The 27487-nt window shown below is 43.1% G+C and overlaps 1 protein-coding gene across 1 annotated transcript in view; it reads right to left on the minus strand.

The window, feature by feature from the left end:
- Positions 1-25907, minus strand: part of PIAS1 (protein inhibitor of activated STAT 1) — a 220125-nt gene extending 194218 nt beyond the window's left edge. Inside the window, exon 1 of the mRNA XM_007166075.3 lies at positions 25827-25907. Coding sequence (XP_007166137.1) covers positions 25827-25832 — 6 coding nt within the window. The 5' untranslated portion in view covers positions 25833-25907. The remainder of the gene's footprint in view (positions 1-25826) is intronic.
- Positions 25908-27487: the final 1580 nt, after the last annotated feature.

A 27487-nucleotide genomic window follows, 5' to 3' on the forward strand; every position in this document is an offset into this window, starting at 1 on the left:
CACAGCAACAAAGACCCAACGCAGCCTAAATAAATAAATAAATAAATAAACCAACATTATGCAAAAAAATGAAACCCAGATGAAATGGAAACAGGAAAAATTAAATTATCAACCACAAAAGAAATTGAAATTATGGTCAAAGATCTATCCACTAAAAAGATACTGGTCCATGTGGTTCTATAGGAGAGTTTTACCAAACATTAAGGGGACCAATAATTCCTTTCTTATATTAACTTTTTCAGGGAAGAGAAAAAGAGGGAAAGCTACTCATCTTATTTTCTAGATGAATATTCCATGTGAGCCTGAGAAAAATGTTTATTCTGCTGTTGTTGGATGAAGTAGTCTATAGATGTCAATCATACCCAGTTGATTGATGGTGCTGCTGAGTTCAGCTATGTCCTCACTGATTTTCTGCCTGATGAATCTGTCCATTTCTGACAGAGAAGTGTTGAAATCTCTAACTATGATAGTGGATTTATCGATTTCTCCTTGCAGTTCTGTCAGTTTTTGCCTCATGTAGTTTGACACTTTGTTGTTAGGCACATACATGTCAAGAATTGTTATGTCTTCGTGGAGAATTGACTCCTTTATTATTATGTATTGCCGTTCTTTATCTCTGATAATGCTCTTATTTTGAAGTTAGCTCTGTCTGAAATTAATATAGCTATTCCTGCTTTCTTTTGGTTAATGTCAGCATAGTATATTTTTCTCCATTTACTTTTAATCTATATGTGCCCTTTATATTTAAAGTGGGTTTCTTGTAAACAACACATAGTTGAATCATGTTTCTTCATCTACCTGGACAATATCTGTCTTTTAATTGGTGCATTTAGACCAATGACATTCAAAGTGATTGTTGATATAGTTGGATTAATATCTACCATATTTGTTACTGGTTTTCTACTTGTTGCCTTTGTTCTTTGTCCATCTTTTTGTCTTCCACTCTTTCCGCCGGTTGTGGTTTTAATTAAGCATTTTATATGATTTCATTTTCTCTCCTTTCTTAACAAACTAGTTATACTTCTTTTAGCGGTTTCCCTGAAGTTGCAATATACATTTACAACTAATCTAAATCCACTTTCAAATAATTCTATACCACTTCACAGGTAGTGTGAGTACCTTATAGTAACAAAACATCCTAATTCCTTTATCCTGTCCCTTGTATCATTGCTGTTATCATTTCACTTATTATAAGCGTATATATATATATATATATACACACACATAAGCAAAATAATTGAACACATTGTTGCTATTATTATTTTGAGCAAACTATTATCTATTAAATCAATTAAGAATAAGAAAAATAAGTTTTATTTTACCTTCACTTATTCCTTCTGCAATGCTCTTTTTTTTTTTTTTAAATGTAGTTCTGAGTTTTTGACCCATACTTGCCCCTCCATATCCATGAGTTCCATATCCGTGGAGTCAATTAACCTTGGATTGAATTTATTTGGAAAAAATCCAGAAAGTTTCAAAAAGCAATACTTGAATTTGCCATACCCTGGCAACTGTTTACATAGCATTTACATTGTATTTACAACTATCTGCATAGCATTTACACTGTATTAGGTATTATAAGCAATCTAGAGATGATTTAAAGCAGCGGTCCCCAACCTTTTTGGCACCAGGGACCAGTTTCATGGATGACAATTTTTCCTCGGAAGCGGGGAATGGTTCAGGCGGTAATGAGAGCGATGGGGGGCAGCAGATGAAGCTTTGCTCACTCGCCTGCTGCTCACCTCCTGCTGTGCAGCCCAGGTCCTAACAGGCTGCGGAGGGGTTGGAGACCCCTGATTTAAAGTATATGGAAGGATGTGCATAAGTTATATGCAAATACTGCGCCATTTTACATAAGAGACTTGAACGTCCATGGAGTTTGGTATCCATGGGAGGTCCTGGAACCACTCCCCTGCAGATACCAAGGGACAACTGTCTATTATTTTCCTTCTCTCTAAAGAAGTTCTTTTAAAATTTCTTGCAAGGCAGGTCTACTGGCAACAAATTCCCTCAATTTTTGTTTATCTGAGAAAAAATTTTTAGTCCTCCTTCACTTTTGAAGGATAATTTTGCAGTGTACAGAATTCTACGTGGCTGGATTTTTTCCTCTCAACACTTTAAATATTTTGCTTTACTCTCTTCTTTCTGCTTAGTTTCTGAGGAGAAGTTGGATGTAATTCTTATCATTTTTTTCCTCTATAGATAAGGTGTATTTTTCCTCTGGTTTCTTTCATTTTTTTCTTTATCTTTAATTTTCCGTAATTTAAAAATAATATGTTAAGACATTGTTTTTTAAATATTTATCTTGCTTGGTGTTCTCTGAGTTTCCTGAATCTGACATTAAATTGAGAAAATTCTGTCATTATTATTATAAATATTTCTTCTGCTCCTTCTCTCTTTCTTGAGGTATTCCCATTACACATATGTTATACCTTACGTAGTTGCCCCACAGACCTCAGATATTCTGTTATATTTTTTTCAACCTTTGTTCTCTTTGCTTTTTGCATTTTGAGGATTCTATTGAGACATCCTCAGGCTCAAAAATTCTTTCCTCAGCTGTGTCCACTCTACTAATGAACCCATCAAAGGCATTCTTCCTTTCTGTTACAGTGGGTTTTTTTAATCTCTTGCCTTTCTTTTTTGTTCTTTCTTAGGATTTCTATCTCTCTGCTTACATTGCCCATCTGTCCTTACATGCTGTCTACTTTTATCCATTAGAGCCCTTAGCATATTAATCAGACTTATTTTAAATTCCCAGTCTGATCATTCCAAAATCCCTGCCATGTCTGGTTCTGATGCTTGCTTTGTCTCTTCAATTTTTTTTTTGTTGTTGTTTTCATTTTTTGCCTTTTGGTATGACTTGTAATTTTTTCTTAACAGTCAGATATGATGTACCAGGTAAAAGGAATCGCTTTGTTAATCATTAAATAAAAGTTTTTAAATTACAATATAATATACTCTGTACAAGGAAAAAAGTATAGAAAAAAGACTGAAAGGAAATGTACAACAATGTTGAACAATGGCTGTACTGGGCAATGTGTTTATGGGTGATTTTGTTTTCTGCTTTTTTTTTTTTCCTGTACTTTACACATTTTCTGGAATACCATGTGTCACTTTATAATTAGCCATGAAAAATGTAAAATAAAAATAAAGAGCCTTTTAAAAACCCACTGTCAGATTCAATCTTTAAAGAGTAGTGTGTTTACTCCCCTTCCCCCTAAAGGAGCCCCTGACATTTAGAAACAATATAAAACACTCTGAAGCATCATTTAATCCTATTACTCTTCTGGACCTCTTATAAACCAGGGGATGATCCTTTTGGCTCTCTAAAATAAATCTCCCAAGGTCACCGGGCTTGTCTGTAACAGAGGGGGTTGAAACTCCCAGGCCAGTGCTCCTCCCCCTGCACCATCTGGCACCTCGGAATTTCATCAAAGACTGCTTGAGCTAGCCAGAGAGCCAAATGTTCAAATTTTTCTTCTTTCTAAGGGAATATTACTCCCTCTTAGGATCATTCCACTAACAAGCCATTGCCCCCTTGCTGGGCCTCAGTTTCTTAGTCTGTAAAATGAGGGACTTGTGTTGTCCTGGCAGATCTGGAAATTCCAGGCTTCAAGACAACTTGTGCCCTTTTTTTTCTCCCTCTTACCTCAAGGATTCTGCTTTTTTCTGCTGGCTCTGTTAGGGTCCTGGGGAGGCCATGTCCCATCCTGGTTCTGCCACGAACTCATTTACTGGGTATCCTTGATCGAGTCAGTGACCATCTGGGGACCTCAGTTTTCCCATCTGTACTGTGAGGGTTTGGGCCCAGAACAGAGATTTTCACTTTCTGGGTGTTGCAACTCTAGAGTCCTGGGGACGGTGGATGGAGTGAGCAGCACCCTCTGTGTTTGGTTTGCACATTGGGGTTCTGGGTAAGATTTCCTTTGAAAAAAGGATCTGTTGCTACAAAACTGCTTGAAAACTATTGAGCCAGGAGACTCTGCAAACCTTTTTCCAGGGCTGACGTTCTATTTCTCCACCAATTGCAGAACACTGGGTACCAGGGTGAAAGAACAGGGTAGACTCCACTTCCCTGTAGGGGCTAAGCTATTGGGAGAAGAAGTGGAGATGGGTGCTACTAGGTGGTGCTAAGATCTGAGATGCTCAGATCAACTCAGCCCACTCAGCCACTTCTCCTTCATTCCCTTACCCTTCCCCGTCACCTAGGCAACCAGGCGGGACACTGGGCCTGCGGTCCCTCCTTCCCCCTCCCTCCCCACCCACTCAAACTCCAGGCCGCATTCCCACTCCTCTGTCTGTCCACAGCTTCTCTGCGTGGAGAGATGCAAATCCTACCTTTAGGGCTGTCTTTTTGTGAACATGAAACCCAGATTCCAAGCGGGGGGCCCCTAAGCCCTAAAACAATTTTGGCTTGCATGCGAATTTGCCTGTTTTCCTGGAAGGCGTGCTGCAAGCAAAGGGTCTGACCTTGCCACTACAGTGAGTGCAGAGCTCTGGGAGGCCTAAGGCCAGGGCTCTCTCACTGGAGACCAGGGCTGCCATCGGCTGGGGGTAGGGGGGTTTGGGGGGTGGGGAGGGGGTGGACAGAGGTGGTGGATGCCACCAGCGGTTCTCTGCTGCAGGTAGGAAGTTGGGGGTAAAGTGTCCTGGGGTTTCATGTTTTGAGAGTTATCTCCGCTACCAAGTGGCCAGAGCTGAGGGCCAGGGTCAGGGTGGGAATCCAGCTAGGCTCATGATAATAGTTAAACGGAGGCAAACAGGAGGCAGAGATTGGGGAGTTGGAAGGGATGGATGGGGGCTTTGTAGAGGGAACTCGCTGGAATTTGTGTCTGCATATTACACTGAAAAATTCCAGGTTCAATTCAGGGGGTGAGCTGGAGTGCTAAGCTGGGTGGTGGACGTCGGGCCATGAGAGGCAATAGAACCGTGGGCGAGTCCCAGCTACTTGGTTTCTTCAACAATTAAATGGGGATGAAAGAAGGTGTGTGGACTAGAGCAAGGGTCACATATCAATAGCAACTAGAGCTAATAAACAAATTCAGCAAAGTTGCAGGGTACAAGACCAATATGGAAAAATCAGTTGTATTTCTATACACTAACAATTAACAACCAGAAAAGGAAATGAAGAAAACAATTCCATTTATAATAGAATCAAAAAGAATAAAATATGAGGGTCTATCAGAACTCTCCTTACTTTTGGCTCATTTTTTCTGTAAAACTAAATGTCCCCCCAAAGTCCATTAATTTTTCAAAAGTAATAAAATACTTAGGAATAAATTTAACCAAGGAGATGCAAGACTTACATTGAAAATATTGCTGAAAGAAAATAAGGAAGATCTAAATAAACGGAAAGACATTCTGGGTTCATGGATTCAAAGACTTAATATTGTTAAAATGGTAGTACTGTGCAAAGCGATCTACAGATTCAATGCCATCTCTATCAAAATCTGAAAGTCCTTTTTGCAGAAACGGACAAGATGATCCTAAAATTCATATGGAATTACAAGGGACTTCAAATAGCCAAAACAATCTAGAAAAAGAATTAAGTTGGGGGACTCATTCTTCCTGATTTCAAAACTCACTGTGAAGCTACACTAATCAAAACAGTGTGGAACTGGTGTAAGAATAGAAATACAGATCAATGGAATAGAATTGAGAGTCCAGGAATAAACCTATACATATATAGTCAATTGATTTTCGAAGGGTGTGATGACCATTCAATGGGGAAAGAGTCTCTTCAACAAATGGTGGTGGGGAAACTGAATACTTCCATGTAAAAAAATGAAGTTTGAATCCTACCTCACCCCATATTTAAAAATTAACTCAAAATGAATCAAAGACTTCAATGTAAGATCTAAAACCATAAAACTCTTAGGAGAACACATAGGGGGAAATCTCCATGACCTCAGATTTGGCAATTTTTGGCCCAAAACACAAGGAATAAAAGAAAAAAAAATGGATGAATTGGACTTTATCAACATTAAAAACTATTGTGCATCAAAAGACACTATCAAGACAGTGCAATAACAACCCACAGAATGAGACAAAAAATTTGCAAATCATATATCTGACAAGAGACTTATTCCCTTATCAGAATATATTAAAAACTCCTACAACTCATCAACAAAAGACAACTGGATTGCAAAATGGGCAAAGGGCTTGAATAGATATTTCTCCAAAGAAAATATTCAATGGCCAATAAGAACATGAAAAGATGCTCAGTATCATTAGTCACTAGGGAAATGCAAATCAAAACCACAATAAGATACCATTTCACACCCACCAGAACAGCTATAACAAGTATTGGCAAGGATGTAAGAAAATCAAAACACTCACACATTGCTGGTACGAATGCAAAATGGTACAGGCACTATAGAAAACACTTTGGCAGTTCCTTCGTAACTTAAACATATGACCCAGATATTCCTTTCCTGGGTATATGCCCAAAAGAATTGAAAACAGGTGCTCAAACAAAGACTTGTACAAAACTGATCATAGCAGTATTATTCATAATAGACAAAAAGTGAAAACAATTCAAATGTCCCTCAACTGATAAATGGATAAACAAAATGTGGTATATACATACAATGGAATATTATTCAGTCATACAAAGGAATGAAGGGCTTCCCTGCTGGCACAGGGACACTGGGTTAAGTGTCCTGTGTTAAGGTTAAGAATCCGCCTGCCAATGCAGGGGACATGGGTTCGAGCTTTGGTCCAGGAAGATCCCACATGCCACAGAGCAACGAAGCCTGTGTGCCAAAACTACTGAGCCTGCACTCTACAGCCCATGAGCCACAACTACTGAGCCCATGTGCCACAACTACTGAGCCCTCATGCCACAACTACTGAAGCCCGTGCACCTAGAGCCGGTGCTCCGCAACAAGAGAAGCCACCACAATGAGAAGCTCATGCACCGCAATGAAGAGTAGCCCCGGCTCTCTGCACTTAGAGAATGCTCGCGCACAGCAACGAAGACCTAATGCAGCCAAAAATAAATAAATAAATAAATAAATAAATAAATAAATAAATAAGTTAAAAAAAAAAAAAGGAATGAAGTACTGATACATGCTACATCATGGATGAACCTTGAAAACATTGTGGTATGTAAAAGAAGCCAGGCACAAAAGCCCATGCATTGTATGATTTCATTTATATGAAATATCCAGAATAGGCAAATCTATAGATGCAGAAAGTAGATTAGTGGTTGCCACGGGCTAGGGAGAGAGGTTAATGGAGAGTGATTACTTCATAGGTATGAGGTCTCCTGCTGGGGTGATGAAAATGTCCTGGGACTAGATAGTGGTGAATATTGTAAAACATTGTGAAGGTTCTAACTGCTGCTAATGGTAAATGCTACATTATGTGTATTTTACCACAATAATAAAATGTTCAATGAATTTTTTTCCAAAAGAAAGAGAACTCCTTAAAATTTTTGCTCACCTCTCCATAAACAAACAAGCAAACTTGTTTTAACTGCAAAACTATTTTGTTCAAGTATGAGCTTATGCAGAAACTCCATATCTGAAACAGATAAAAGTGGAGGTCCTGGGACAGGGGGTGTCCATGACCATTTCGCCTCATATGAAAAGCCCTGAGCAACTGAATAGATTTTGAGATGCCTTCTAGCCCTGATCTCCAGACTTTGAGGTACATAGTAAATCTGTGTTGAAGGACTGCTCAGCTGAGGCCACCAGAATTAAAGGGTCCTGGATTGGTGACCAGGCCAGAGCTCCAGCTCTAGTCCGTGTTCCCTGTGGAATTCCGGCCAGAGCCTGCCGAGCTCAGCACTGGGTGGCATTCTCTGAAAGATGACAAGATGAACTATAGCGAAGGGCCTGAGAATGTCTGGGGTAGGGAGGAGGTAGGTGTGGCGCTTAGGAGTTGGGAGATCTGGACCCAGTCTGCCTGGCTTTGATTCCCGCATCCATACTTACTAGCTATTTCCTGGAGTTAAGTTCTCAAACCATCTGTTCACCAGGGGTTAATAATACTGTGTATGGCATAGTGGTGTCACAGGGATTCAATGCATTAATTGCAGTAAAGAGCTTAGAACAATACCTGGCATATAGAAAGCCCTCAATAATTAATCTTATTTTTATTCTAGAATTACAGGGGTCCCTTTCATCGTATGACTCAATACAGTCAATCCTATGGTGACTGAGACTCTCTCTCTGAGGAGGGTCCAAGAGATGACCTTGGGCCCCAACTTGCCCTTCATCCTTGTTTCTCCTGTAGTACACATGGCTGTGGCAAACTGAGGTTTCCTCTCCAAAATGTATGCATACTTTGGTTGTCTTGAGTGTATTTCAAACCACTGGTCTTAACCCATTGGTACTGAAATCAACTGAGTGGGTTGTGAGTAGTTACAAACATTTCAAAACATGAAAAACAAAAGAATAGAATGGAAAACAGAGTGCAGCGCAGGTAATTACGGTAAATATTCAGTATTGTTTGTTGAAGCTTCTGTTTCAGTTTGTGTGTGTGTGTGTGTGTGTGCATGCACGCACATGCTACTGAGCACATAGGTAATGGGTTGTGATATAACGTGTATTTCTTGCTGAGGGTTGCAGTAAAAGAAGTTTGAAGACCATGATTTGGTAACACCCAGGGGCTTCCCAAAGGTCCCTGAGCTGAGCTGAGGAGGGCTGTCTGCCCTAGGAAAGCAGATCTGACTTGGTGGGCAGGACTGACTGAATGAACTCAGGTAATTTGCCCATCCCCCAGCAAAGCTAGGACGGTGGCTTGCATTGGATACTGGAGACTGGGAGGAGGGAAGAATCTTCAGCTGGGAGGTGGGGAGATTCAAAGGGTGGGACAGGTGCCCTGATACTTGAATCAAGTCGATAGAACTTGGAAGACTCCCCTCCCCTCCCCCCCCCATACACATAAATACACACTAGGATCATTTAAGCAAAAACCAAGGGCCTGTCTCAGGTGTTTGGCTGTCTCATAGTATTTTGTAATTTCCAGGCTACCTTATTCCCCAGGTTTGTGTTATGGTTCCAGAAGTCCCCACCTTCCCCTGCCTTTTAGATGACCCATGCAGACTCATTTCAAAACTACTAGCTTTCCCGCTCCCCTTAGCCCCTGCCTTCTCAGATGTCACTGGCTTCCCTGGGTTCAATTTCTCCTGGTAGCTTTGGCCCAACCCAGACTCCTCCTCCCTCCACCCCAGCAAGGAAGACTAGCACCCCCTCCCCTATATACAAACTTAGACTCACCGGAGGTCTGGAGTCATTGCCAAGGCCTGGGCAAGGGCTGCCAGCTTTGTGGAAGGGGGGCTTCTGGAGATTTCCCAGCTGGGGACTTATCCAGAAAAAGAAGAGGCAAGAGTCGGAAGTATTGTTGAAAATGTGTCCAGTGGACAAGCTGTTTGGTATTGCTTAATCCACGATCAAGTGGGTGGGAGGTAAAACTGCCTTCTAGTGTTTGGGACTTCAAACCCCTACCCTCACTCACCCTCACTGGGTCTCCTGGGAGTATGGCAGTTCTCTGAAGTTGGGACATCAAAAGCCAAAAGGAGGGGGACTTCATCTCAGCTGGGGAAGTATACATTGAGACCCAGTTTTTAAGGACTATTCATGTCCTTTAAAGAGCGTTAATCATATTGAAGTCTTTAAATCTAGTCCTTATGACAACCTGGGTATCACCTATGTTGACCACACCTTTGCTTTGTAAGGATAAAAGAAACTAACATGTGAAAATATCCTAGTACAGTTCCTAAAGCAAGATAGACACGTCACAGATCAATCAGTTATCACAAGCATCCTTGCAACATCACATTCTATCATTGATATCACATTTTATAATTTGGTTGAAAATTAGTGAAAACACACAAAACAAAAACCACCCACAAGCCATCTTTTATGCTTAAAAAGAAAGAACTGTACAAAGACCTCACAAGACCCCACTTTCTACTTCCCAGATTAATAATTTGCTGTGTCTCTTTCTTTATTTTTTTCTTCAAGTTTAACTGGACCTACTTATTGGTCACTCCCTCTCTCTCCAGGCTTTTTTAAAAGATGGAAATTGAATCACGCAGTCGATCTAACTAACGTTTTAACTTGCTTTTTTCACTTAATGTATCATGAACAATGTATGAGTGCAGCCATTCCTTACTGGGTATTATCTGTCTTTTTAGTTTTTTTCCAATCTGATGGGCAAAAAATAGCGTCTTATTGTTTCAGGTTGCAATTCTCTGATCAAGCATCATTTTATGTCTTCTGGAGGTTTGCATTTTCTCCTCTATGAATTGCCAGTTCAAACCCTAACCCACTTTTCTATTGGGCCTTTTCTATGTTTCTTATTAAACTGTACAGCACTCTTTGTATAGGAAAGACATTTACCTTTTGTCTTTTACATGTGTTGCAAATATTTTTCTTCCATTCTGTACTTTGCCTTCTGACTTTATTTATAGTATCTTTTGTTATTCAGAAATTTTTAGTATTTTATGTAGTCAAATGTGTTTATTTTTCCTTTATGGCATCTGGATCTCTTTTTGGGTTGTTTAGCAAGCCTTTCTTTTCTGGCTTTCCTGGACCTATTGCTATGTTCTCCATCCACTCCTGGGTGACAGCTGGCAACGAATGTCCTCACTGAGCCCTGCTCTGTCCCTCATGCCAGCACCTTGGGCTCCTTATCTATCAACACGGTGTAATCATTGTCTGGTGTTGGCAAGTATTACATTGTGTCAGAGAACACAGAGAGAGGCAAGGGTGGAGGAGCCAAGACAGTCAGAGAAGGCAGTGAAAGAAGTGGAGTGGCAGTTGGTAGAGCTGAAAGGTTGAGAAAGCAGAGAGGAGGAGGGAGAAGAATTTCATGACCTTGAATGGAGCGTCTAAAAGTCACGCTAGCTGATACTCTGAGTAGGAATTTTAAAGCCAACGGCATCTTGGAAAGGAATTTCGTTTAACTTTTTTCCAACTCATTTCATTCTTTACAAGCACTACATAGTGGCTGGTCCCCACACCTGGGAGGTAATATAAAAACCTCCTGCCAGACTCGAAGTGAAAGAAAAAGAAATTGGAAAATAGGACCTCAGCTCAAAAGTATGTCTCTTCTTGAGTAAATTATAATAGACATTCCAGGCTCCATAGATCAAATGCTTAAGTTAAGAAAAAAAAAAAATCAAGAAAGTAATGGTACTTTGGTTAGAGTGAGTCTGAGTTCCTTACCTCTCCACAGTTCACCTTCCTAAATGAACAGACAAAAACAGCTCAGGTCACCACATACGCGGGAGCACCTACCCTGTACCAACTACCTCTCATGAAAACAGCCCTGGAGATAAACAGGACATGGTGTAGGGTCATCTGAGATCACTGCAGCGCTGATGGCTGGAGCATTGCCTAATGGTCCCTGGCATCCATTGCCCGTGACTCTGGCTCCAGAATTAGGCAACACAGTTACTCTCTGCCTCTGCAGTTATGGCCCCTACAGCCCTGGGGCTTCTGCTCACTGCCTTCTCTCTGCACCACTGACTTCTGCCTCCTTCCAGGCCTCCTTCGCATGGGGTGCCCTCTTGAGACTCATATTCAAACTCTCCAAAAGACAGGGTCCGACTGGTTCCAGTTACTAGTGTCCTTTTGGGGTTGTCTCACTGGCAGCTGGTCAATCTACGGCCAGCTCTTCTTGGGTTTGTTGCCCACCCCTGCTCCATGGTGGCAGGGTCACGTGGCCAGCTTTCCTCCAAAGGAGCTCCATATGGGCATTAAGGCCTCAAGAGTAAAATAAGCTGCTTTCCAATAATCACTCCTTCCAGCATCATGCCCACTGCAACAAGGTGTGACATCTGGCTACCCAGTTTATAGTAGATTAGAATGTTAAAGAGGGGAAACGGAAGATGAGAAAGCATTTACAATCATAGTCAAATATTATTCATTAACCACCATTTGTTAGCATTTCAACATTTATCACTTTCTAAGGAATAAGATATGGTTTCTTAAGGTCTACAGTGAGGAAATAGACCATAAAGTATAATATAAAAAAGTATAATTGACATATAAGAACTCAAGAAGCTACCAAATGGGGCCATGCAGTGTCACGACAAGCCTTGCCTCCTTCTGTGATGCCAGTCTACCCCTATTTTACAGCACTGAAGAATACTTGAGATGCAGAATAATACTTGAACCGTGGAATTGCTAAGCTGGGTTCTAAAGGCTCTCTCTACTCAGTGGTTAAGAACAACTTAAGTTTGTGATTATTGATGTGTCATCACCCCTTCATTCCACTGACAACAGTCATCTGTAGGGCACCTTGCAGAATCTTAGTGCAGACACCAGGCAGAATACACACATTTGTCAGAGCACTCAACTTGGGATATTCTGAACAACCATTTCTTGAGATATTTCTAAACTCCCTCTTATATCTATTTGGACTCATGGCAATCTTTCAGATTATACCATTTTTTTAAAAAAATCCAGGATTTTTATTAAAAACAGCCATAACTAACATTTCTACATCATTTCTAAGCTATATGCGTCACTCAGGGTCCCTGCAGGGGATCTGTGTGATTTGAGGAGAGTTTATAAAGGGACTATTTACAAAAGTTTGAGGGCAGAGTTTAGGGAAACTACCACGGGACAGTGCAGCACCCTGGGGCTAGCACCCATGGGGAGCAGTTACCATCCCTAGGCTTAGAGGGGAGAGAGCATAGGAAATGGTGACCAGGACCAGGACAGGGGATATGTATGGAGAGGGTCCCCTGACAGGAGCTGTAGCCCTAGCTAGAGGCACAAAGCCAAACCATGGTGACCTGGCAGAGAGGAAACCAAGGAAATATATATCTCTCCTCACTTTCCTCTGGCCCTCCTATCTCCAGTATTTCCCATTTGCCAAACCCTACTGGAAGCCTGAGTGCAAGAGATATAGTCCACGGAGGTCAGTCTCCTAGGGCACAGAATAGAGTGGAAAAAGATGAGGGGTGGATATAGAGGGGCAAATAGAAGACGTCCAGTGCTTCTGCCATTAAGGACAACAATATTAATAACACCTTCCATATGAGCCCCTGCTTTATGCCCTTCACACCAGTTTGCTTTTTACAGGTAAGGGAAGGATGGTTCACAGGCTACTGTGCTCTTCAGTGCCACTGGTAAGACAGCAGTTGAGATTACCTTCTGAGAAGGAAATTCATAAGAATTAAAACAAAAAGCAATGATCTCAGTCATCTAGGGTATATTAGTTATCTGTCGCTGCTAACAAATTACCTCAAAACTTAGTAATAAAAAATAACAAACATTTATTATTTCACACAGTCTCTGTGGGTCAAGAGCAGCTTGGCTGGGTGGTTCTAGCTCAGGGTCTGTCATGAGGTTGTCAAGAGGTTGGCCAGGGCTGCAGTCCTCTGAAGGCTTGATTTGGGCTGAAGGATTCATTTCCTATGCAGCTCATTAACTGGCCTTGCAAGTGAGTGTTGGCTTTTGGCAGGAGGCCTCAGTTCTTCACCGTGTGGACCTCTCCACAGGACTGCTAGAGTGTCCTTGGGACATGGCAGTTGGCTTCTCCCAAAGTGAGTGATCCAAGAGAGCAAAGCAGGGAGGAATCACAGTGCCTTTTATGACCCAGTCTCACAAGATATACACTATCATCACTTCCGCCATATGCTACTCATTAGAAGCAAGTCACAAAGCCCAACCCACTCTTGTGGCGGGAGAGCAGGTACATGGCAGGGATTAAATGCCATCTCTTAATGAGATTAGGAAAGAATTTGTGAACATATTCTAAAACAACCACATATCACAATAACAGTATCAAAGATAATGTGGTTATATGATTGAAGAACTCAGGGAAGACTTTAAACTACACTGAAACTTGACCATCACCAAGCATGGTGAAATCTCCCAAGCATACTGTGTTCTGTCTGAAGAAAGAGCAGGTTAACAGAAGAGGGCTAATTCCCAAGACATCTATGAAAAGATGGCCCAGAGGGGTAATACTGTGCAGAGAATTGTGAACCCAGTGGACACAAGTTATCTGATAAAAGGAGAGGCATACTTGGTTTGGGGACAGGAATGGATCATGTCTGGATGAAATATCTGACAGGATTATCCATTTGCCCTGGGTGGGAGATGTCTTCTGGCAAGGTAGTGTCCTAGGCAGTAGGCATGAGGATTTCAGTAAATCTAAAGAATCACCTCCACTTAATATCATTTAATTGCTAATGTTGGATGCCCAGCAGTGTCTTATGAGTGTTGCTAATGTGACTTGGGCCTGAGCATTTCCAGACCTGCAAAGCTAAGGACTGGATAGACCCATAAACATAGAGGTTCCACCCTGCAGAGAAATCACCGCCTTGAGTGATGTCCTTATCTTGCCATGCCTTTTGTTATTGCAGAGCCCCTTCTATAAAAATTCATGTGCCTTTTGCCTCCTTGCACCCCTGAAAGCAAGCTGGGTCACTAGCAGTGTTACTAGAGCCACCTGGGAAAATTCAGCCAGGGTTCTCACTCTTGCTGTGTCTGCTCAAAACAACACGGTCTGATCTGGAAACATGGCCTCAATATGGGCCACCAGTGTTTCTGTCAGTACACAGAGGATACAGTCTTCATCAAGTCAGGCTAAGTGATTTTCCTTGACTGGATCAACCAAGACACCTATCCAGTGAATAAACAACGCTAGTTCTTTGTACATAAAAATTTTTTAAAAACAACTTCAAAAAAAAATTCATGTGATTTTATAACTAAATCACTTTGCTGTACATCTGAAACTAACACAACATTGTCAATCAACTATAATATAAAATAAAAACTTTTTAAAAACTAAAAAAAATTCATGTGATAATAGGGCACTGTTTACAACACTAAAAATAGTGCAAAAAACCCAAATGTCCAGCAATATGGGACTGGTAGCATTAACTATGTTACAACCACACAGTTGAATACATTAGCTGTATTGATGAAAGTATTCTACTCTACTATGATGAAAGTGTTCTACTCTGTCCTGCTATGATGAAAGTATTCTACTCTGTCCAATACGGTAGCCTCTAGCCACATGTAGCTACTTAACACTTGAAATGGGGCTAGTTCAGCCAAGGTATTAAAATTTAATTTTATTAATTTTATTTTAAATAACCACATGTGGCTAGTAGGCTATCTTAATGGACCCTGCTCCTCAATACATTGGTATCATATGATCTCCAAGATAGATTGTGAAGTGAAAAACAAGATTCAGGAAGTGTAGACCAATGTATAGAGGATATTACTTTTTGTGAATAAAAGGGAGAGAAGTAAAAAACATATTTGCATGAATTTGCACAAACCCAGTGAAAGGACAAATGAAAAAGGTTACCTCTTGGACAAGGGGAATAGGATGGATGGGGACGGAATGAAAGACTGCTTAGTGTGTATCTTTTTATATTAATTAGATTTTTTTAACCATACAGATGTATTGTCTACTCAACAAAATAGAATAAACCAAAATAAAAATGTAAAGATAATAAAGAAAAAAAATTCATGTGAGGATATACTCAGCATATGAATGTTAGGAATAGATCTTTCTCTCTTTGGGTTCTCATTGACTTCCGGCTATCAGATAAGGCAAGATATATAAATCACCATGTTTCTTTTTACCTTAGTTGCCTGGTAGGGCAGAGCAAAATGTAATGCTTAGTTACAGTATCTTCCATTTATCTAGATTTCTAGCGTATCACCTCCCTACAGTCCTACCCCTTACCTGGCTTTTTAAAATTTATCCTTCTTTTTTTCTTTTTTAAAGTTATTGTTTTTTTGTTTGTTTGTTTTTTGTTTTTTTAATTTATTTGGTTGCACTGGGTCTTAGTTGCAGCAGGCAGGCTCCTTAGTTGCAGCACATGGGCTTTTTACTTGTGGCTCCAGGGCTCTTTAGTTGCGGCTTGCCGGCTCCTTAGTTATGGAAAGTGAACTCCTAGTTGTCGCATGCATGTGGGATCTAGTTCCCTGACCAGGGATCGAACCTGGGCCCCCTGCATTGGGAGCACAGAGTCTTATCCACTGCGCCACCAGGGAAGTCCCTTATCCTTCTTTCTGACTTTCACTGTAAGCCCTCTCTAATCCTTTCTGAGGCAAAATGGTCAAACAAGAAGGGAAAGAATAAACATAAAATACTTGATTTAAGAACATAAGAAAGTGGGTGCTCTTGCACATTTTGAAAGAAGTTTAAAATGATGCAATCTTTTAAGAATGTAATTTAGAAGTGTCTATTAATTTCCTAAATGTATATGGTATTTGATTCAACAGTCCTTCTAGGAGTTTGTCTTACTAAAATACTGGCAAAAGTGCATAAGATATAGTACAAAGGACATTCATTGTTCATTGTAAATAATAATGAAAAATTATAACCAATCTAAATGTGCATCAATCGGGGAGTGGTTAACTAAATTACAAGAAAGCATGCAATAGGACTTCCGTGGTGGCACAGTGGTTAAGAATCCACCTGCCAATGCAGGGGACACGTGTTCGAGCCCTGGTCCGGGAAGATCCCACATGCCGCGGAGCAGCTAATCCCGTGTGCCACAACTACTGAGCCGGCGCTCTAGAGCCTGAGAGCCACAACTACTGAGCCTGCGCGCCACAACTACTACTGAAGCCTGCGTGCCTAGAGCCCGTGCTCTGCAACAAGAGAAGCCACCACAATGAAAAGCCCACGCACCGCAATGAAGAGTAGCCCCTGCTCGCTGCAACTAGAGAAAGCCCGCGAGCAGCAATGAAGACCCAACACAGCCATAAATAAATAAATAAATTTATAAAAAAGAAAACACGCAATAGTGAAAAAGGGTGCTCTAGACCTATGTTTACTGACATGTGATGATGATCAAGTATGAAACTATACATAGAGCAGCAGTTCTCAAATTTTTTGGTCTCAGGACTCCTTTATACTCTTATCAATTAATTAGGATCCCAAAGAGCTTTTTTTATGTAGGTTATGTCTATTCGTATTTACCATATTAGAAAGTTAAACTAAGACATTTAAAAAATATACTTCTTAATTTATTTAAAGTAACAACAATGAACTCATTACAAGTTTACATAAGTTACATCCTTTTTATAAAAATGAACTATGTCAAAACACAATTTAGTGAGAAAGCTGACATTGCCTCACATTTCTGCAAGTGTATTTAATCTCTGGCTTAATAGAAGACAGCTGGATTCTCGTATCTGCTTCTGCATTCAATCTGTTGGGATATGGTGTTTTGGTTGATGTACAGGAAGAAAATCCAGCCTCATACTCATATGTAGTCAGAAAAGGGAGGATAATTTAATAGCCTTTTCAGATCATTTTGGATATTCTTCTTGGAGAGTTTACCAAAATTCAACAAGTGGTGGTTACTCAAAGGTTAGTTGCAATGTGGATTCTGAAACCATATCAATGAACATTTCTTACTCTGTTACTTTAAAATCCACCAGTCTGGGACTTCCCTGGCAGTGCAGTGGTAAGACTTTGCCTTCCACTGCAGGGGGTGTGGGTTCCATCCCTGGTTGGGGAGCTAAGATCCCACATGCCTCGTGGCCAAAAAAAAAAACCAAAACATAAAACAGAAGCAGTATTGTAACAAATTCAATAAAGACTTTAAAAATGGTCCACATCAAAAAAAAAAAATCTTAAAAAAAAAAATCCATTGGTCTATCTTCCACTTTGAATTTGAATGATTCTTTTATCCATGTATGACTTTGTAACATCATAATTGGTCATTTAAAAAAATATTGGTTCACTGAGTTATATAGATGCTTTGTATATTGACACATTTTATTAACAATATCAAAAATCACATTTTTTAATATCACCACCAATCTCATCACTAAAGTCTTTAAGTGTTGGCAAGCTGTCAGCTCACAGTGACAAATATAAGTCATAGAGTGCCCTTTGAGAACTGCTGTGTAGCTTATAATCCCCTTTCTGTTAAAAAAAAAATCCTAATTTTTGCTTGAAAGTTTGAATTCCATCATTAGTAATAAACACTGCCAGTTTTCCTTGAAGTGACAGGCTTATTAATTTTTGAGAAAATGTCTGAAAAATGCCCAATTCTGACCCACCATAGTTTGCCTGTTAGTCATTATTTCAAGTAAAAATATTTCTCCATGAAAAAAAAAAAAAATTGAATTCAGTTTGCAAGTCAAACAATAGCACAAGTACTGCTCCATCACTGTACCTTGGAATGCATCTGAAGTGTTTGATGTGTTCTTTTCATCTCATTATACAGAATCTTAAAAAGACAAGTACTCCAGGGTTGAAATTTAATAAAATAAATCATCTTTACAGCTTCATCAAGGGCATTCTTAAGGAAACTGGCACTTCTGTTATTCTGAGAGTGTGCTGGTGAAGGATACAATGACCACTAGGACAGTTTGGTGCCACCACTGTGATCCAAGGTACCAGCAGTTTTACCCACTTTCGCTTTTTGTAACATCAGTGCAAATGTCAATACTGTGAAGAAAGCAAATAATGCCCCAGCATAACTATAAAAATAGCTGTGGCCTTGTGAACCCTCTGAAATGGTCTCAGGGACCTTCCGGAATTCATAAGACCACCCTTTGAGAACTGCTGATGTAGCCTATGATCCCTTTTTTGCTTAAAAATAAAGAGGCAAAAAACAAACAAACAAAAAAGATACATACCGAAGTGCTAACAGTGGCTATCTCTAGCAGTAGAAAGTGATAAAGTGATGTTTACTTGGTACTTCACATACTTTACTCTTTTTTACATCCTTTACAATGAGTATATATTTCTTAAGTAATTAAAAACACTAAAGAAAAGATTAAATGTAAATGATAAACACCAATTACAACACACTCAGAGAATGTAAAATGCCCCTTGGACCTAATTTCATATTGAAAATATGAAGAGATTAGATACATAAAGCAGGGAGCTTAAATTATTACAAAACAAAACAAGACACAACAAAACCTCACCCTGAGAAATACCTCATTTCCCACAGGGCTGGAGGAAGGAAATGTCACGGTGCCTTACTGCTGAGGCATCCACCAGACCCAGGTAGCTTAAATGAATGACCCTGCTGATATCTTTACATGCAGTTTGAAAATAAATCTAAAACACATTCTCTCTAGAAGGCAACAGGATTAGACTCGAAGAGTGATTTGACACTTTAGAAAGCTCCCAGCTTCCTTCCCAGAGGAAAGAGAAAATCAGGCACAGGACCCAGGACTTACAAAGCAGGTATTAAGTTTCTCTTTGGTGCCTTAAGCCTCCTAGCTCTGTGCCTTCCTCCCTCTAGACTGAGCCTGTCACCTCTTGCCTTTGCAGGACACGGTGCTCTTCTAAGCTTCTCTCCTCTGCCTCCCACCCCGCCCACCTAAACCTCTAGGTGTCAAAAACCATGATATCAGTCATCCATGCCTATCAGTCATCTACACACTAGCATAAATGAGTTTCCATTACCATGCTCCCTCCCCCACTGCATTTGCCTGTTAGGCTGATCTCTGATGATGCACTAGAAGGCTGGGTGCTGAAAGAAGGCAGCTGAGGCATCAGCAGTAACTGCTGGCGAAGCCCCTGAAGTGGAAGTCTCTGAAATCATGGGGCTTCTGAAATCATGCTCTACGGGCAGCTACCTTCAGCAAAGCTTCTTTCTGCTGTGTGACATCAAAGAAGTTACTGCCCCTTTCTGGGCTCTGTAAACCAAGTGGGTTGGACTAGTGACCTCCTAGGTGGCCCCTGCTCTGGGTTTCTGTGACCGAGCTCCATCAATGTAAGGTAGTGCTAGCTCAGGAGGCCTTGGGAAACGGCATCTTGTTTTCAGTTCCTGAATTAAAAGAAGATTTGGAGGAAGCTCCCCACATGCTCCCTGCAGTTTGCCCCCTTCCCCCTTCTCTTCCTCATGACCTGTGTCTCCAGGGGGAAGATCAAACAAAGAGGTTGCAGAGGGAGGTGGAATGCTGTGTTTGCTTAAGTCCCAGGCTGGATGTGATTACAAAGTTCCTGTGACTGGGGAGACGCGGTGGGGAATGCGGTGGGAGGGGTTCTGAGCTCCGAGAATGCGCTCAGCCACACCCCACACACACCCTGCACACGCATGCGCACAGGACTCGCAACACAGTTGTGAGTTGCTGAAGTTTGTGCTCAAACCCCCCAGCCCCACCCCATGTGTGCCCACCGCCTCCTTAAGAGGTCTTGTTCCGGGTATTTGTTTTCTTCCATAAGGGCGATCAGAAGACTGAACAACTTTCACAAATTAAAGCGACTTTTAAATAAATAAATAAGTGACTTTTCTAATATGGTTATGTCTCAATGTCTATCTTCCTAAAAATGCGCTGAATTCTCAAGGGCAAGGGTCACGGTCGACCACTCTCTTTATCCCCCCCCCCCGCCCCTTTCATCATGCCTAGCACATGTTCGATGCCTCCCCCAGTTTTGTTCCATGTACGAAGGAATGAATGAATGGAGAAATGACTGTTTCCACTAAGGTTCAAAAAAGTCTCTTTAAAGGTAATGGGTTATTCCCGTCGAGTGTCACCATGTCACTCAACATGTCTTCTTGTCTCCACCTTCTTTACCATAATTCACAAAAGACTGGCCCTGGGAGAGAGTTCGTGGTAAATAAGGGAGAGCAAAATAAGGACCCTGTGCTGGCACTTCTGGCTTTGTGACCTTAAGAAAGTCACTCGCCTTCTCTAGACCTCAGTTTCAACTCAAAAATAGGGCTGAAAATATCTGCCTCTAACCTAGAGGGGCTATATGAGCCTATATGAGACTCCGGATGAGTGAACAAGATTTGTCAGGGCCACCCAGCGAGTTAGGGACAGTGAGACCCAGGCTAGCTGACAGTACACCCCCAGACTGTGCTCCCCACTTGGTGCCTGACTTCCTTACGCCCTTGAAGACTCACAGCAACATAAGAGAAGGGAGTGCTTTATCTTCATCTCCCGCCAGCCCCTCAGAGCAGCTGGGACCATCAACTCAACGGGGTATTCTGGAACTGTTTGTAGGGAGACGGTTGTCTGGCTGGGAGGAGGCCAGAGTCACAGACTCAGGCTGTGCCCAACAGACGGTTTTGCTGCCTTCTGAGCCTCCTGTACCTGCAGACAGCCTGGGCTGGCAGTGAGGGAGTAGGGATGACAGCGTAGATGTCCCTCCAGCAGATGCTGTCAGTGCCCCACCTGGATCCCCACAGCCCACGCGGGAGGTCACCTACAGATGTGGTGGACAGCCCCTGCATTCACAGGCTTTCCATGTCAAAGCCTGCTTCTCTCTGCTGAAGGGCTCTCTCTAGCAGCAGGAGCACAAGGAAGGCCAAAGGTGTAGAAAATCAATGGCCCAAGATGTAAACCTCACCCAGTGAGGAACAGTTGTTGATAGACAACAGCTTCCTAGCCCCCTAGAGGACTGAGCCCCAGTTGCCCAGAGGAATAACCTGCTCATCAATACCTCTTAATAGGGCTTCCCTAGTGGTGCAGTGGTTAAGAATCCGCCTGTGGGCTTCCCTGGTGGCGCAGTGGTTGAGAATCTGCCTGCCAATGCAGGGGACACGGGTTCGAGCCCTGGTCTGGGAAGATCCCACATGCCGCGGAGCAACTAGACCTGTGCGCCACAGCTACTGAGCCTGCGCGTCTGGAGCCTGTGCTCCGCAACAAGAGAGGCCGCGATGGTGAGAGGCCCACGCACCGCGATGAAGAGTGGTCCCCGCTTGCCGCGACTAGAGAAAGCCCTCGCACAGAAACGAAGACTCAACACAGTCATAAATAAATAAATAAATAAATAAATAAATAAATAAAAGAACGTGAATTTCAAAAAAAAAAAAAAAAAAGAATCCGCCTGCCAATGCAGGGGGCATGGGTTTGAGCCCTGGTCCAGGAAGATCCCACATGCCGCGGAGCAACTAAAGCCCGTGCGCCACAACTACTGAGCCTACACTCTAGAGCCTGCGAGCCACAACTACTGAGCCCGTGTGCCTAGAGCCCGTGCTCTGCAACAAGAGAATCCACCACAATGAGAAGCCCGCGGACCACAACAAAGAGAAAGCCCGCGCGCAGCAACGAAGACCCAATGCAGCCAAAAATAAATAAATAAAATAAATAAATTAAAAAAAAAAACCTCTTAATAAAGAGGTGACTTTTCTACTTTCCCTGTCCCACGTCATCACTCCCTCACCTTGATTTCCTGGGATCATCTCCTAAATAAGTAATTGCCACCAAACTTGTCTCAGGGTCTGCTTTAGGGAGATCAACCTCCTCCAAGCTTTCCAACTAGCTGGGAGGGCAGAGCATCCTATCCACATACCCATCCGACAAATCCATTCACTGGGCAAACTTCCTTTGTGCAAGACCGCCTAACTGCAAAACAGGAGAACAACCTCCAGGTCCGCTTGATCTTTGGTCTGTTTGTTCCTTCCTTCATCATACATTTTTTGAGAGCCAACTATGGGCAAAGCCTTGGGCTGGGGGCGCACATGCAGTGGTGAGAAACAGACGCGGTTCCTCCCCCTGTGGGGCATTTCATCAGCTCAGGCCTTTGAACAAGCTCTCTCCCCTTTCTGGGCTGAACTAGACCATCCCTAAGGCCTTTCCAGGCAGAGCATCCGTGCCTCTAGGACAGGCCCCTGCCCTCCAGCAGCAGAAACTCTAGTGGTTCCTCAAGGGCCTGAATTGTCCCCGTGGGACACTGGACAGCATAAAAGTGGTCAGTGTTACAATGCACAATGGAATTTCTTCCCTTAAAAGAAACATATAATGGAAAAGAAGTTTAAAAATTTTTTTAACTTGGCAATAAAGTAGCAGACTCTGGCTCTTCTGTGTAGAGGGTACCGTGATCATGGATCCCCAGCTGCCAGAGTCCCATGCTCGGGTCAGAGTGTTCAGGGCCTGGCTACAAGGGACGTCTGCCCCGGGGCCCTGAGCAGTGTTATCAGTCCCTGTTGCACAGGACGTCCCGGGGAAGCTGGGGGCAGGAGACAACAATCTTGCCACCAAAGGGACCTTGGCAAGGAGCAGTCACCACCTCAGACTCCAGCCCAGGGGTCAAGGCAGGGTGTCCTGAGGTCCCACCCTGTGCTGGTCCTGGATCCCTGGCCAGCAGTGTCAGGGGAAAGGCAGGAGCACCCGCAGGGTAGACAGTTCGGGTCAGGATGAGGTCATGAGCGTAGGTTTGGCCAGGGCCAGGCTGTGGCGCCCAGGCACAGCCACTGTGCCATCGGCTTCTCTGTAACTGGTAACATTCTGTAGGACCCTTGATCAGATGTCGTGGGCGATGTAGCACCGCTGTTCCTCTTTGTAAAGACACTAGCAACAGAGTTGGTGTTGAACCCAGCCATGGCCTGTGGGGTACTGGTGGTGGTGGGTTTCTCTGCCCCCTGCCCCATCCCTCTTGTCTATATGATGAGTAGGAGAGTGGAGGCTCAGATCCAGCTCTGTTTGTTCTCAAAGCCCACAGTCTCTCCCGCTACAGTACAGGGTTATGGGGGCAAATTGTCTTCAAGACCCCTCCTCCTCTCTGGGCCTCTTTCCAGCAGCCCCAGCCCCAGGTGGCCAGGGTCCTCTGGGGAAGGAGAGGCCCCCCCTTAGGAGGAAGGCAGCAGACAATAAACTCATTTGGGCTGAAGTTTTGTGGATTTAATGAATACAATTTCAAAAGGGGAGATGAACAAGAACGATATTTAAGAAAAATGGCCTAATTAGCTATGTGGCCTTGGGTTACTTACCCAGCCTCACTGAGCCCCAGTATCTTCATCTATACCATGGGAATAACACTGTTTTTGCCTTATGGATGTAATGATTAAATGTGGGAAATGCCCAGAACAGACTAGGAATCCATATATGTAGCATCTTAGACACAACAAGAGAGATATTTGGGCCTTCTCTACTGATTTCCTTCTCCATCATAAGACCACCACACTGATTTTAAGCTTTCTGCATTTACCCATGGAAGAAGGGGCTCTCTTTCCTCTGAATACTTTTTAACAAGTTTGCCCATTTTTAACAAGGTAGCAGTAATTAGGGCCTGGGAAAGATGTCAGGGACAGCAAGACTCTGCGAGCCTCCTACTTCTAGCTTAACCTGAAAAGGAATCTGAAGGTAGACAGAGGAGGGGACCTGGATTAGAACAGTCTGTGTAGTTTAATCAAAGCTCCCAACACCACTGGGCTGTGTTTCTCGAAATTTCCACCAAAGAACCATTTATAGCTGCAGAAAAGAATGTATACTGCCAAGAGGTTTAGATATGCATATGGAACTGGCTCTCTGCCCGTAGGAAATTTCTTAGAATACACTTGTGTTCGCATAAAAATTCCTGCAGATTCTTCTATTCTATGCCAAAATATATATGTACTTAATTTTAAAACAAAAAAACAAAAAAACCCCAAACCAAAAAACGACAACCATGTCTCCCTACCCCCATAAAATCTTCAAACTGTCACTTCGAGGAGACACAGTGTGTTCAGCCTGTGGATTCATGCTCTGCCTGTATCTGCCACAGGCCCCCTTCCATGGCCGTGCAATCCCAATTTGACAGTGTGGCTCAGGACCTAAGATATGAATCCAGCTAACCCCACCATCTCCCTTAGCTCCTAATACTCGACCAGGCCTGCTCAGCCACTGCCCACACCCCATCCACAGCATAAATAAAACGCAGCAGGACCACACATATGCACACAGACTGAGAAGCCTGAACCATTGTCAGCGGAGGAAATGGGGCTTGAAAGACCTAGGTGGCATGGGTGCCGTATTACCTGGGGTCTTAGGTGGTAAGCAACAGAAATTGACTCTGGGTAACTTACCCAGAAAGAATTTTATTGGAAGATGTAAGGCAACAGAGAACTCAAGGAAAAGCTGAAGCCAGGAGGATAGGCAGGAGGGCAGTTCCAGGAATCTGGGAAGCAGACACCAGTGGGTAGTCACCAGAACTAGCATGAATTGGCCCCAAATATTTTCTGTTTTTGTTTCATCTGCTCTCTTTTCCTAGGAGAGAGTATCTGATTGGCCTAACTTGGGTGGCACGGCCCATCCCCTGGCCAGGGACGATGGGGTCCCTTGATGGCCAGTCCCACCAAAACTGTATCAAATGTAAGACAGGTCAATTACTAAGGCAAAATTGTGGTGCTATCACCAGAAAGGTGGGCATTGAATGCTGGGCAGAAGCAGTTCACAGCTATCCACAACAATATTGTGCTTAGTGGAGTCAGACAGAAAAAGACAAATACTAAATGATATCACTCATACGTGCAATCTAAGAAAGAATACAAATGAATCTATATACAAAACAGAAACAGATTCACATAGAAAACAAACTTGTGCTTACCAACAGGGAGAGGGAAGGGGGGAGGGACAAATTAGGGGTATGGGATTAACAAACTACTATATATGAAATAGCTAAGCAAAAAGGATTTACTGTATAGCACAGGGAATTATACCCATTCTCTTGTAATAACCTGTAATGGAATATAATCTGCAAAAATACTGAATCACTATGCTGTACACCTGAAACTAACACAATATTGTAAATCAACTACACTTCAAAAAAACAAACAAACAAACAAATGAAAGTTATCCACAATGGATCCTACAACTTGTCTCCAAAGCCAGCCTGGCTCTCCCCAAGGGACTCACAGGTCCCCTCTAGGGAGAGCCTGCCATCACCAGATCACCAGTATCACCAGCTGCTGCTGAGTGTTCCTTTCTCAGGACACAGAGCCTTTCACCCCAAGCAAGAAGGTCCAGCATAAAGTATAAAGCCCCCGGGGGAGAGGAAGCCCATCTGGAGACAACCTTGTCCTCAGTGGGATAACCCACAATCAGAATCATTCAAGGGAATGGGTGTCAGGGAGACAGGAAAGGGGAGGGGACACGCCCACAAAGGGAGAACCCAGACAGAGAGGCCTGGGCTCCTGTAGGCAGCCCGACTACCTTCATAATTTGGCCAAAGGTAGGTGCTAGTCTAGAGGTCGTCACTCTGAGAAGTCTGGAGCCAGGCCTGGTTTGTCAGCCGGAGTCTTCTTCCTGCAATGCCCCAAAAAGAGATATAAGCAAGCAAAGAAACTCACAACAGCAACACTAGACATTGCAATACACACAGCACGCATTATAAAACATTCAAGTAGCGCAGAGCTACGTAGAGGAAAAAATTAAAGTCTGTAGAATGACTCTTTCATTCCCCCAAACTCCCCAAACATGAGCCCCATTTTAAGGAATCTCCAAGTACCTGCTTCCCCCTTCTCAGTGGACCCCAAGAGGAGTCCCTAGAGTGAAGGGACAGAGGGGACAGAGTAGGGGAACTCCAAGTGCTGTTCCAGCTGAAACAGAGCAGAGGGGAAAGCAGGGCTGCTTCAGACACACGCTGCACCCGGGCACCCGGGCGATAGGGAGGTGGTGAAAAGAAGGGGAGGCGGGGGTCGGGGGAGAGAGGGAGAGAGAGAGACAATTAAAGTCCCCTGTACTCCCCCATTCCACCCGTCTTACTTCCTCCCAGAGGTAGCAACCGTTACCACCTTTTCTTACTCACTCGAAGTGGCAGATAATCAGATGAGAAATTGGACGATATTTTCCTGCAGGCATCTTATGAAAAGACAAGAGACCTATTTTGCTCCTCATCCTCTCAAGTAGGCAAATCTGCTTGGAGCCCTGGAGGACCAGGGCTTACTTCCCCGTTGTCCTTCTCTGTAGAAAGGAAGTTCTACAGGGCAGGAGCTCTGTTTACTTTCTTTCTTTTTTTTTTTTTTTTAATAAGACATTTTTTTCCATGAGGAATTCTTTTTTTTTTTTTTTAATAAATTTATTTATTTTTGGCTGCGTTGGGTCTTCATTGCTGCGCGCGGGCTTTCTCTAGTTGCTTGCAGCGGGGGCTACTCTTTGTTGCGGTGCGTGGGCTTCTTATTGCAGTGGCTTCTTTTGTTGCAGAGCACGGGCTCTAGGCGTGCGAGCTTCAGTAGTTGTGGCTCACGGGCTCTAGAGCGCAGGCTCAGTAGTCGAGGCGCACGGGCTTAGTTGCTCCGCGGCATATGGGATCTTCCCGGACCAGGAATCACGCCCTCTGCATTGGCAGGTGGATTCTTAACCATTGCGCCACCAGGGAAGCCCTCTGTTTACTTTCTTCTGATTTCTCCCACACTTAGAGCTTGGAATATAGTAAGCGCTCAGTAAATATTTTTGAGTGAATGAAATTTCTTGTCTCTCCTCAGATGGAGATTCCTTTCTTGCCACTCAACAATCCCCAGCTGGAGCCTATGGTCTTGCTCATGCACGCTGAGATAGGGGAGCACGTGATGGAGCTGGAAAAACAAGGCTAACCTCGTTAGGTTTGGAGACAGAGAACCTATGTGTAAGTTCCTGCTCAGCCACTAGATGTGGGCTGGAGAGAAGTGGTGGATATTGTGGTGAATCACCCAGAGCTCCTCTGCGGGGCTGAAGCCGTGCTTCCCCCAGCAGCTGGTAGTGCTGAAAGTCGATGGCTCTCAGCTGAGTCCCGTGGGGGAATTGCCCTTGGCTGAAAAGGACCACCTGTCTCAAGCCCAAGGACTGCCTCCATATAGGAGTACAAAGGCTCGGCCCTCTCTTGGCAGCAGGGACAA

Source organism: Balaenoptera acutorostrata, chromosome 3 (genome assembly GCF_949987535.1).
Source record: "Balaenoptera acutorostrata chromosome 3, mBalAcu1.1, whole genome shotgun sequence".
NCBI classification, from domain to species: Eukaryota; Metazoa; Chordata; class Mammalia; order Artiodactyla; family Balaenopteridae; genus Balaenoptera; species Balaenoptera acutorostrata.